At 38.9% G+C, this 13,611-nt stretch overlaps 1 protein-coding gene across 6 annotated transcripts in view; it reads right to left on the reverse strand.

Annotated features, from left to right (window-relative positions):
- The window catches only part of CC2D2A (coiled-coil and C2 domain containing 2A), a 56,080-nt gene extending 42,918 nt beyond the window's left edge, over window positions 1-13,162 (reverse strand). For 5 of the 6 annotated variants that reach the window (XM_064653196.1, XM_064653197.1, XM_064653195.1 and 2 more), the window contains exons 1-5: window positions 13,105-13,162; window positions 11,713-11,812; window positions 2,960-3,048; window positions 2,351-2,452; window positions 477-578 (exon numbers count right to left, since the gene is read on the reverse strand). In XM_064653196.1, the coding sequence (XP_064509266.1) occupies window positions 477-578; window positions 2,351-2,452; window positions 2,960-3,048; window positions 11,713-11,812; window positions 13,105-13,143 (432 nt within the window). In that variant the 5' untranslated portion in view covers window positions 13,144-13,162. The remainder of the gene's footprint in view (window positions 1-476; window positions 579-2,350; window positions 2,453-2,959; window positions 3,049-11,712; window positions 11,813-13,104) is intronic. The other variant, XM_064653198.1, reaches the window with a different exon arrangement.
- Window positions 13,163-13,611: the final 449 nt, after the last annotated feature.

A 13,611-nucleotide genomic window follows, 5' to 3' on the forward strand; every position in this document is an offset into this window, starting at 1 on the left:
TAACGCAGATATCCAGGTGAATGATATGAAATTTCTAATGGCTTTTTGCCTCTGAAGGACCCAGGACCCTTTAGCTTTAGGATGAATCCTCTAACAAAAGAATGAACAGCGTTTTGTTGCTAATAAATACCAACATACTAATCTGCAAAATGCTTTAACTGCCAACCAGTGGCATTCAATAAAAAGGATTTAAACAGAAGAAACATTTTTCCTCCAAGCTCCAGTATTTGTGTCCAGATGAATTTACTTGAACTTTATTTTAATCAAATGACCCAAAGCCATTCTTACATTTGATGAAGGTTCCCTTTATATACTTCAATTGTTGGCATGCACTGTTTGTGAAATTTTTAATTAAATAACATTCTCGCCAATGCATAAGACTGAATTCCGTCTGCTTTTTCAAACAGAACCATGAAGCCATACAGTGTTTAAATGAAATTAATATGGGTTATTGAAATGAAGGAATTGGTACTTACTGTTGACTTGTGCTTAAGCTTTTTTACAGAATCACGAAACTTTACTTTTGGTGGTAAGTGGGTTTCATCCTCTCGCATCTCCCTAAATTTATCATTATCAGACTGCATAAAAATATATACATAAGTTTTAGCACATATTTACTGAACCACAAAAAATACAAACAGTTGAACACAGTTATTACATATTGCATTTTTACAGAAAAAAAAAACAAGAGAGAAACACAGTCACTGTGGTAACAAACTGATTTTATATTTATTTTAAAAGGGTACATCCAACTATTACTTAATTCCTTTGGGTGAAGAAACAGACTGCAGAGTATCAAGAAATGGTTCATTGCCTAAATAACAACTTACTGTCTTCACTGCTGATGGGATCATTGTTTCTGCACTCCTGAACACAAGCAGCCATGTGCTGATCTCCAAAGGGGAGAAATGGGGCAACAATGGCAAATCTTTCCCTCTGCAAATGAGGGGCTGGCAGACAGCCTGGGCCAGGTAACAATGACAGGGGTGCTGCTGGCAGGCACTCCTGCCCAGGGAATGGAATTAAGGAGCCTCTCAGACAAACTCTGCTGCAACCAGGAAAACCCTCTTCGGTATTATTCAGAAAAGGTGGTATCCATTGCTTGGGTGCTGAAATAAAGACTTGATGATTTGTTTTATTCTCTCTCAAACAACTATTGCTATGCTACTCTCAAACTGCATGGGGGACATCCCCCTGCCTTTTCAAGAAAGGCAGTAGCATGGTTATCCATTCCCAGTTTTGCAAAGCCCTACACGCAGATCACTGTAAACGTCACTGGTTCTGAGGTTGCTTCAGCAAGTTCATTTAAGTGCTTCAAAGTGATTTTCACCAAGCTCAGCCAACATAAACACATCTACCACTCTATCTGTGGCCTGAATCGTTAGATTAAAGGGAGACTCTTCTCAAGCTTACAACTATTCCACCCAAACTTCAAAATAATTATTGCAAAAAGAAAATCTCCAACTCTGTCAATCTGATGGCCACTTGTTTAACAACAAAACAATATCTCAATTGTGAGTAGATAAGTACAGGAAACAAAACCAACACATGGAAGGTTTCAGATATTCTTTATATAAAATTAATAACCAACTCTAATAAGGGTATCACTTCTGCATTTTCCTAATACAAACATATTAAAACAGTACTACGTAACTGAAAGCTGTAACAATTACTTATTATAAGATAACACTGCCAAAAACCTACCCTCAACCTATATGAAAAGGTAATTCTCCCCAAGACAAGTAATTCAGCCAGGCTAATTCATATTGTTTGGAATTCCAGATAAAAGCATTACTGCTACATGCTGTTATTTCCTGGGCATACACATTCTTTGGAACACATTTTCTACAGGCAAGCAATCTCTTTGTGAATTTTGAAGAATATGAGTGCAAATTCTGCACAGATAGAGCCTTTGTTATTTTTTTAATACAAAAATCATTTTCTAATGTAAAATAGTAACAAGGAAATACAATACAGCACAATGATATAAAGCTAATATCCAGCATTTAGCAATTACACCGTGCAAATTTATATAAATTTATATGTAAATTTATGTATGTAATACATACATTTTTGTTTACTTTTCTGTTACAGTAAACTTTAAATACTTCAAGGCATCTAAAGCAACAGAAGTTATGAACCTTTAAATGACAGAAGTTTCACATGTCAACTACAATGAAAGCAAATTATTACTGTTAAATAAGTACATTGAAAACAATAATCAGAAAGGCTCCTTCCTGTCTACTAATTCAAACAGTACTATAATTTTGATCAATGAAATTGATCTTCAAGACTGTAGTCTTTGATTTATTTCATGTTTCACACAGCAAGACACAATGCACTTTCTTACCACTTTATCCAGTCTGACTTCTGGGTTTCTTCCTCTGATGCCTTTTAAACGCCTTGGTTGTGAACTGGGGTATTCTTGGGATAAAGTAATTTCAGCTTTTGACTAAGCAAAAAAATGAAAAAAATGCTTAGCTATAACAGAAATAGAATAAGATCAAAGCTACAATAATTCCCAGGAACTCAACAACTTATTCATGTTTGTGTTAGGGACAGAATCTTTTATATATAATCAGCTTAAGTGATTTTACAGACCTAGATATTAATAGCCCTTATTAAACTGCACAGTAAACTTACAACGAAATCCATTGATTTCAAAATAGTGCCAGAAATTTTTTGACAAAAAACACAGATGGATCTTCTAATGATTGTACCATTTGAATTATAAAACAATACATCATAGGTTATTACAAACAAATTAAATATAAACTCTAGAAAAAAAATACAGCAATACAGAAAACTACTGTACCAATGAACTTAGTATTATTTTGGCATTAGAAATCAAAAAGCAGATATCCCAACTCAGATTCACATAGCACAAAGCAAGTAAAATGAAGTGAGTGGTACTTATAAGACTGAGGTCAACCAAATAGGACTTCTGAAGAATTCTCACCTTTGCTGCTTTTAGTTTCTCTCTCATTCGCTGTCTAACAGAAAGCTCTGCAATACCTGTCCTTGATGTAGAATGAACAGGTGGCAACTCTGAAACAGAGAAGACATGGCAACATGTTTAAATTAAGTATTTCCTGAAAGAAATGTATGTTAAATAAAACCATCTATATCATACATAATCCCATGTTCCAACAGAAAGAACTTGCATGAGAAAACGTGAATGAATGAAACATTTTTTGGAATTCAGTCCTTACAGACTATCACTTAAATGCCTTTGTGATGGATCTACCTTTCATTATATACTATGAACCACCTTAAGTAATGCATAGTCACACTTCTTTTCTATTAAAAACACATAAAAGAATTTCCTGCCATTTTATAAGCTGTTAGTCAGAGCTGTCTCATCTAATTTTGAATGGTGATGTGCTATAAAACCCAAAACGGCATCATCAGGTAACTTCCCATTTCACACACAAGCTAGTAAGGCCATATTTAAACATATTTAAACAACCTGGGCAGACTCAAGCCCAAGGGTCCTAATGAGATGCTTCCATCAGTGCAGAGGGAGCTGGTCAACGTTACCTGAAGGTTGCCCTCAATTATCTTTAAAAGATCATGGTGATGATCAAGGGCGGTTCCTGAGGATCACTTCTGTCTTCAAGGAGGGAAATCTGGGGAACTACAGGCTGATCAGCCTCACCTTGATGCCCAAGAAGGTGATGGAGCAAATAATCCTAGAAACCATTGTCAAATATGTTAAGACGAAAACTTGGAGTCATCAGCATGGATTTACAAAGGGGATAAACCTCTACCTGACCAATGAGACAATTTTCTATGACATGATAACTGGATTAGTGGATGAAGGGAAAGCGGTGGATGTTTTTTATCACTGGTTCCTGCAACATTCTTATAGAGAAAGTAATGAAATATGGACCATGTACCTAGGTGAACTGAAAACTGGCTGAACTGTGAGGCTCAAAGGGTTGTGTAGTGTCCAGCTAGAGGCCATCACTAGAACTGTACCCCTGGGGCTGTTTTCAAACAAACAAACAAAAAAATTGCACATCCCACCCTCCAACCCAGAGAATTCATCAAAACTCTACATCCTTTAGGATCAAGTACTCTCTGCTGATCCTGTGAAACATGAAATTCTGAGTTTTAAATCAGTGGCATATGAGATTTTTTGGTAGGCAGTAAATATCGGTTTGGACACTGACTTGGGCAATCATGGTTATGGAAAAGGAGAATTACTGCTTGTTGCAGTCTTTGAATTGCTGCTCCCAAAAAAGCCCAGGCTTTTCCTCCATCATTAAAACTGAATGTGATTTTTGATAACCAAACTTATCAGGGCCTCCTTTTCCTTTGAAGGACAGATGGCATTCCTTCCCCTTATCTTCCATGTATCAAATCCTTCCAGATTAAGATTTCTTCACATAGATTCAGTAAATATTAGTAAGGTGATCCTGTACCCTACTACATTCCCTGATACCTAAATAAAAAGAATGAATAATTATCCACATGTTTACAGGGAAGCTTCATTCTTGTGGTCAGATATACAAAGAAGTGGACACCTACAACTCATCCTCTCACACAAACACAAATGAAAAACATTTTAAATTTACAATGTAAATGAGATTCTATGTGTAAGCAAATGGCAATACTTCTTCCAGTTTTATGTATTAAACACAATTATGGATGACTTCTGCACAGTATTTTGAGAATGTGCCCATCTCCTTCTCTGGGATTGCACTACAACTGTACAAGACTCATGGCTATCCTCTTCATAAAATCTTCCAAAATATTTTTAGTTGAAAAAATAGTTTTATATACTTAATAGCTTGGAAAGTCACCACTTAAGTACTTTTCTTTTTGAAAGATCTAAATAATTCCTTCATTTTTCAAACTAATCCTAGCTACATAATTATCTCCCCATCTGCACCAACTGCTTGAGTCATACTGGAGCCCTGGAGTTCACCTGGACATTCTCAGGAGCTTACTGAAACTTTAACTTCAACTGATACATGCAATATTAACTTTTTAAAGAGAAATTACTTACATCCCTTCTTATACATGGAATTGTCTTTTTTTTTTTCTTTTTAACTTTTGTAAGTGGTTTTTATTTCCAGGAGGAAATCCATTGGTCCACACAGAACACACTGGCCCTTTAACTGGAACAACTCTAAGATGACTATCAGGAGAAAACTGCAGCTCTTTTTGCACACGTGCTTTGTGGAGCTTTTTTTCTTTAATTTTTAATCTGGGAACACATACATTCTAGTTAAATAAGTTTTTCTAGTTATCACCAAGTACAAAATTACATTACCTGTCTGTTCCTTGAGCCAAATACTGATTGTTCTTTGCCCTTATGAAAGAACATCGCTCGCCAAGGTCTTAAGTAAAGGGCGATTTCAGGTTCATATAAGGCATTAAATTCACAAAAGGGAGATAAAACAGCAAAGGGTAAGGGTTTAGGAGTGGTAATGTCACACAACATATATCACATTATGGCTGATTCAATATTACTCCAAGAGCTTTGCTGGCAGCAGAAAATACCGTATGTTGAATATACAACTTAAACATTTAAAGGCTACCTACTATGCCAAAGTGCAATCTAATTTCCAGGATAACCTTAGTCCGCTGTCATTTAGAAAAAAATACATTAAGATAAACCCCACTACTGCTGATTCTACTTAGAAACATCAAAAGACTTTGGAGAATCCTAATCTTTCCAAATTACACAATTTACTGCCTGTATTTGTAAAAAAGAAACATTCATTTTATTTGGAAACTTTCAAAAGAATGAACAAGGCCCAAAGCTCACTAGCATGAGACATGGAAAAGCAAGGATCCCATAACCACTTCCTTTCCAAGAGGAATAGTAGAGACAGAAACAAGCAAGTACTCAATAGAGACACTAAGAGACAACGCACAGAAAAACCTATTTGCATTTTGTCTTTTCTAGCAAGGAATGCAGAATGAGTAAGAACTGAGTAAGAATTACTGACAAAACAGAGAACAAAATGTAGACAAATATTTATCAGACTGAGCTAATTAAAAAACATCAAGGTAGAGTATCCAATAATGAACTGGCTGCAGCAAAGCCAGATCTGTCAGTGATTCCAGGAAATGATGGAGAACAGATAAGTTCCAAACTCCCAGGCAAGTCTCTTTTTTAAGAAAGAGCAAGCTGCAGAAGCATAAACAATTCAGTCTAAATTCAACCCTACAAAAAATACTCAGTCTATTTGCAAATACTTAAAAGACGGTAAAATAATAAGCAACAGAAGGCCTAGATTAGCCAGGATTAAAGCCTATCAAGACAATTTAATGTTCTTCAAAGAATATTCTACTCATTTTTGTGAATATCAGAAAAATCATACATCTCAACTTTTGAGACTGCTATCTAGGAAGTGCCTTTCAGTAGGAAATATTTTGATGAGATGACAGGGTGGATGAGGGGAAGAGGGCACATACAAGTCATTGGCAAATCACATGTAAAGAGATAAGCAAGTAACAGTTCATAAATTCAACCCCCCTACTGAGCAGGAATTTTCAGGATCTGCCTCAATCTAATGCCTTTAGAACATTTATTAATGGTATGAATGGTGGAGTAATGTTTATCTGTGTATAAAACATGCAGGCTAGAACTCTCAGAAGTCACATTTGCTCGAAGATAGCATTTGAAAAGTTTTTGGAATTGAGAAAAAACTTCAACAACTTCTACAAGGTCAGGCCCACAAACGATTCTGGCACACAGAAGGCTCTTTCTGCTGGAGATGGAAATGATTGACTTTAATTGTAATATGAAAAGTGACTACACACTGGAAAAACTTTCAAACTTTTGGGGTATTCTAGCACTGGAACTGAGTCCCTTAAACACTTATGGAATCTTCACTAGTGCGGGCTTTTAAGTTAAAAAACAAACAAACAACGGCAACAACAAAAATCAACTCTCAAAGAAAACCAATCTACCAAAAAAACCCCCACCAAACCCAAGTATCAAGATATAGATAAAATTACTTAAAGGCGGAAGTTGGTCCAAAGTTACCTTTTGATTTCCCTCTTGTGATTTTTTCTACCATTGCAATCTGTTCAGTTAGCGTGCAAAAACATATTCTATTTCATTGCAGCAAATGCTTCATTTCAATTCCATTCTAATAAAGGAAAACTAGAAAGCAACAAATTAGAATCTGCTTTTGATCTCCCAACATACTTGAAAATTGTCTGTAAACATTTCCAGGCAAGCCAGGTTAAAATGAACAGCATAAACATGCAAAATTAAGGCAGAAACCATCTGCTGCTATTTTAAGCACCTTTTAAAGCATCAGAACTCATGCTCTGTATGCAGAATTCTTCATTGATTAATCAGTTCCTTGATATAACAGGGTAATTATCTTTTCTATACATAATGAAAAACATCTTAAGGCTTTGGTAGTTGCAGTAAAATTAACTCAATGCATTGATTAATGTGGGATCCTGTAGTTCCTTGAGAAAAGGACAACTTTAAAAAAATGTGTTTGTTATTTTATTTCTCTGGACATATACTTTTGTTCTGCTTATGTGAATGGACTCTACAGCCAACTAATTTGTGCTTAACTTCAAAGTATATTTTTGAAGTGAAAGAATTAAAACTAATATCCATGGGAGTATCACTTTGCAGGATTACCATCAGAAGCCTGTACCAAAAAAATTCACACCATGTTTTACATTGGAAGAGTCATTATCCTGCTCCATATGGCTCCATATTTTACTTCTGGCAGGTTAATAAGTGTGCTGGATAGTCAAACTGAAACAAGGCCCAAATGAGAACTTGAAAATGCCACCTATTAAGTGTCCTTTGACTTCTGCACTCAGAGGAGCCCAAACCCACTGGATCTCTGTGTGGCTTCAAAGCTCTCTGCACCGATACAGACCCAAAACTGCTGCAAGTATCTTGACAGGATGTAAAAACCAGGCACGAGGGAAAGCAGAGAGACAGTGACCAAGCATCAGTTACCTGAATGAAAGCAAGGAATGGTAACTTCCAACATAGGTCCTAGAAACACTGTTGTATTTTTCAGGGATACAGTCATTGGAAACTGCAACCAAATAACTATACAAATTCAAAAAACCCAACAATGAAGAAAAAGATTTAGTAACACTGCAGTTGTGCTGCCTTCACAAGGGAATAACTATCAGACATGGGCTTCTTATTTGAAGCAATTCTTCTTTTGAAACTCTTATTTACTTAGTCTGACTAGTGGACTGACATTTAGTCAAGTCACTCCACCTGAGAAAGGTGTAAAGGCACTAAGCATACACATAGTTGGATTACAGCAAAATAAAGAATTTCTACAGATTGCATTAAAAATAATAGAGACTGACTCAATTTTTGAAGGACTGGTACAGACACTATGTTGACTATTAAGTGAAGAAGTAGTTGATGGATATGTTTCAAGATAAGTTTGCCACAGTGGGCTGAGAATGAGCAAATAATCATTCCATGCTAGCATAAAATAAACCTAATATTTGAGGGACATCACAAAATGATATTTCCACAAACATTACCTACTTCCTTGTATTAAAATACAGTTCCCTTTCCAAAAAAAAAAAAAAAGGGCGTGGGTGTGTGTTTACTTTTAACACCACAAATTTAACATAATCTGTAACAACCATGACAAACTAAAAAGGCCTGGATAAAATGCATTACCATAGGCATTGAAGAAAAAAAAAAAGAAGATAGTGGAGCAAACAGCCAGTACAGAGTTTCTCAATGGCACCTGAAAAATTGTGGGGGATGTCACTTCTTTTTTTTTTAAATGATTAGTCATCACTTGGCAAGACAGTGATAATCAGAAATTCATACACAGATCATCACCCTAACAATGGAGTGAGGAGCTCAAAAAAAAATCTACTTTTACTTTATGACTGGGCAACACAACAGCAAACAGCAGTGTTAGCATATTCAAAACCTTCATATATAGAAGATGGAAATTTCAATTATTTATAAATCTATCAGACTGAATCATAGGTGGGCAGGGGAAATTGAAATAAGTTTTGGATAGACACACAAGGACTTCAGCTCAAGGTGCATTCTTTATCAAAATGTAAGATGTAATTTAAAAAAAAAACAAGAACAAATGGAGAAATTATACTGCAATTAAGTAAACCAATGAAACAGTCCATTCAGAATACCACATGTAGTACTTTTCACTCGATCACATAAAATTTGCAGAATTACAGGAATTTCAGGAACAGAAGGAGTAGCAGAGCAAAACACTTTGGAAAACAAAACATTTATCACATAGGGGACCTAACAGCTACTTTTCCTCTCAGAGTACTGTTGTGCTGTTCTGTCTATTCCAGGAAAATGAGCTTCTGTAAAAGAAAATAACCATCACTAGAGGGTGTCTCTTGATTTCTCCATGCAATAATTCTGAAATCTGTTTGGACTCTGTCTGTCAACGGCATATCACTTCCTAGCACAAGCTGGCACAGTGAGACTCAAAAAGCACTCAAAAGAAAAGTACACAGACCTCTAAGAGTTGAAAACATCCCTTAACTGTAGATGTCTGTAAAAAATACCATATTTTTCTAAAATGTGTTTGAGGACAATATATACATTTTATTTTGGTAAAACTTGTTATCGATGAAAAACTAAGCATGTTTGTAATTCACTGGATTTTCATTTTACTGGTTTTTTTTAATATTCTGCTCTTATGCATCTCTTTTATGCATCCTATTTAGGTAAACCACAAAACCACACAGTAAGATTCACCACACTAATCTTGTCCAAATTATTTAACAGGAATATTGCAGAGATTATGCTGAAAAAATTGAAGATTAGTTTTTGAGTACCAATGACCTCTATTCTTTCCAAACCTGCAGTTAGACATTCAGTTCTAACAGCTCTCTACCACATCACTCTCCCACATTCTCCCACTTTGTGAGTAGAGTATTTCACATGTGACTAAAAATAGCACATCAATAAATCCACACATTTTCATATCCATGAATGACACTTCAAGCACAAAATACAAGGTTCACATAATCACAGAATTGTTATGCTTGGAAGGGACCTCTGGAGATGATCCAGTCCAACCATCCTGCCAAGGCAGGGACACCTAGAGCAGGTGACACAGGAACTCGTCCAGGCAGGGTTTAAATGTCTCCAGAGAGGGAGACTCCACAACCTCCCTGGGGAGCCTGTTCCAGTGCTCTGCCACCCTCAATGTAAAGAAGCTCTTCCTCATGTTGAGACGGAACTTCTTGTGTTCTAGTTTATGGCCATTGCTCCTCATCTTGTTGCTGAGCACCACTGGAAAGAGCCTGGCTCCATCCTCTTGGCACCCGCCTCTGAGATATTTATATGCAGTAATGAGATTCTCTCTCAGTCTTCTCTTCTTCAGACTAAACAGGCCCAGCTCCCACAATCTCCCCTCATAAGATGCTCCAGACCTTTCATCATCTTTGTGGCCTCCACTGGACCCTCTCCAGTAGCTCCTTGTCTTTCTTGTACTGAGGAGCCCAGAAGTGGACACAGCACTCCAGATGTGGCCTCACTAGGGTTGAGTAGAGAGTGAAGATCACCTCCCTTGACCTGGTGGCCACACTCTTCCCAATGCACCCCAGGATATCATTGGCCCTCCCAGCCACAAGGGCACGCTGTTGGCTCATGGTCAACTTGTCCTCCATCAATACTCCCAGCTCCTTCTCTGCACACCTGCTCTCTAGAAGGTCAGTCCCCAGCCTGTAGCCTACTCCCCAGGTGCAGGACCCTACACATGCCCTTGTTGAACCTCACTAGGTTTCTCCCCACTAAACTCTCCAGCTTGTCAAGGTCCCCCTGAATGGCAGCACAGCCTTCAGGTGTATCAGACACTCCCCCCCAATTTGGTATCATCAGCAAACTTGCTGAGGGTACATTCTATCCCTTCTACCAGGTCCTTGATAAATGAATTGAATAAGACTGGACCTATTATTGATCCCTGGGCAACACCACTGACTCCAACTGGATTCTACTCTGCTGATCACAACCCTCTGAGCTCTGCCATTCCACCAGTTCTTGACCCACCTCACTGTCCATTCCTCTAACTCACATTTCCTGAGCTTACCTATGAGGATATTATGGGAGAGTGTCAAAATCCTTGCTAAAGTCAGGGCAGACAACACCCAGTGCTCTCCCCTCATCGACCCATCCTGCCATGTCATCATAGAAGGCTATCAGATCGGTCAAGCAAGATTTCCCCTTGGTGAATCCATACTGACTACTCCTGATGACTTTCATTTCTCTCACATATTTGGTGACAACCTCCAGAATCATCTGCTACATCACCTTTCCAGAGACTGAGGTGAGGCTGACTGGCTGGTGCACATTCCAGTATGCAAATACTGAATTTGAAAAATGTAAGGGCATCTCATAATCTAATCATATTTAAATGTGATAGAAGCATGTCTAAATACGATAGGAGCATGTTAGCTTTCGCTCAGAGCCCGAGCTGACTTGGCACTGGCAGGCACAGACAGTACCCTGCCGGTACTGGAATGCCAGGAGAGCCTGGGGAAGCTCGGGGGGGACCAGAGCAGGGGCGCGCTGGTTTCGCTGTTCGTGCGCCGCAGGCAACCTCAGAGCGGAGACTGAGGTTAACTCCAGGAACACGGGCAGGCACAGCTGCCCCCGGCCCCCGCACTCCGGCCCGGCCCCGCCGGCAGCCGCAGCCTGTCGGGCCCGCGCCCCGCCCCGCCCCGCCCCGCCCCGCCGCTGGAGTCACTCACCGCGCAGCGCCCCCGGGGCGTCGCGGGGCCGCGCTGCCGCCATGGTGCCTCCGGTCCTGAGCTGCGCCCGCGGCTCGGCGACACCCGCGGGCTCCGGCAGCTGCAGCGGGGCGAGAAGAGACGCGAGAGGCGCATGAGGGGGGGCGGCCGGGCCGGGCCGGGCCGGAGAGGGGCGAGGGCGAGACCGGGGCGAGACCGGGGCGGGAGCGGGGGCGGAGCGGGACCCGGCGCGGAGGGGGCAGAGCGAGCGCGCGTGCGCAGTGCCCGCGCGGGGCGCGGAGCGGGGCGGGAGGTGCCGGCGGTGCCCGAGGATGAGGGAGCACTGAGGGAGCCTTGGGAGAGCCGGGCGGGGACCGACACGGAGAGGGAGAGAGAGCTGTGGGTGCAGGCAGGCCTTGTCCCCAGACACACAGACATAACCTCTGCTCTACCAAAACACCCGACTGTAGCAATTTTCCCCGTATATTTTTTATATACATATTAAATATATACGTGTATATATACATCCTATGTGTATATATCTCCTGTATATCTATCTATCTATCTGTCTATATATCCTGTACGTATATCTATCTATCTATCTTGTATATATCCATCTCTATATAGCTCCAGTGTATACAACTATCTATCTATCTATCTATCTACAGGATGTTGATCCAGCTCATACATATATATTACATATATATATATGTATTTGTGTGTATATATGTATATGTATATATATATATGTATATGTATGTATATATGTGTATATGTATAATTTTTTTTTTTAAGTGAGCTGGATCGATGGTTATCAGCTGAATATATGCTTATGTTCCACTGATGGCACTGGCAAGCTACAGTTTGGACACTGCCCAAAGTAAACATACATTGATATTTGTTATCAAGATTAAAGCCTACTGACACCTCCAGAGCATCTTGCCTGTTTATCTTTACAGTCTCCTCATATCACAGGAGTTTTTGGTTTTTTTCCCCTTCTAACATTTTGCTGTTTAAACATGATCACTTCAAAAACTTTTCTGCAGACAAGAAAACAGGATAGCTTCATTGTTCTGCAACCTACTCAAGACTAAATGTATTTAACCAATAATTTGAAGATAACTTAATCAAGTAATGTTGGATCAATATGAAATAGAATTAAAAACAAAGACCCAACGTGTTAAAGGTGCCTACTTCCAGCATATGGTACGTCTGGTTGCAGTGTATTTGCACAGAAATTAATTGTGCAAATCTGCATTAACTAGAATGGTACTGACAGATCCAGGGTTGACAAGAGCTTAAAAGAGACTCTTGGCTTATATATTCCACTTTTCACAGTTACATATATAAAAGATTCCTATTCAGTGAAAAATGATCATACACCACTTTTGTCTCAACTAACTGGACACTAACCTCAGTGATTGTCATCTGGGATTCCTCACTGCAGTTCATCTGGGCAGTGACTGACACCCTACTGTCACAAGCAACACAGAAATCACTCATGAGAGATATGCTTCAATATGTGCATAATGATCACGAGAGACATTCCATTTAACATTTTCACCCCAAATAATCAAATGACACCATTTAACATACAGCCTTAGTACTTAAAAAAACCCATATTTTTTCATAATGGAATGATTAAAAAATGTCTGTATCCATTTAATTATTCAATATAATAGTGAACAATGTGGGCCTGTGCATGCTGTATGAACACTCTTGCAATTTTTTTTTGTTTTTACATAAAGAACTCATATAGGGTCTGTAAAGACAGCCGCAATAATAAGATCACAGAGACATGTTCAATCCCTTTTTTCCCCTCCTTTCAGCATTGGGCTGAAATCACTTCTATTGGCCAAATTACTTCAGTTTTATTTGCATTAGGAAGTGGCTGTATTTGATTACAAGCATTGGGGAAAT

Source organism: Pseudopipra pipra, chromosome 4, assembly GCF_036250125.1.
Source record: "Pseudopipra pipra isolate bDixPip1 chromosome 4, bDixPip1.hap1, whole genome shotgun sequence".
Classification (NCBI taxonomy): Eukaryota; Metazoa; Chordata; class Aves; order Passeriformes; family Pipridae; genus Pseudopipra; species Pseudopipra pipra.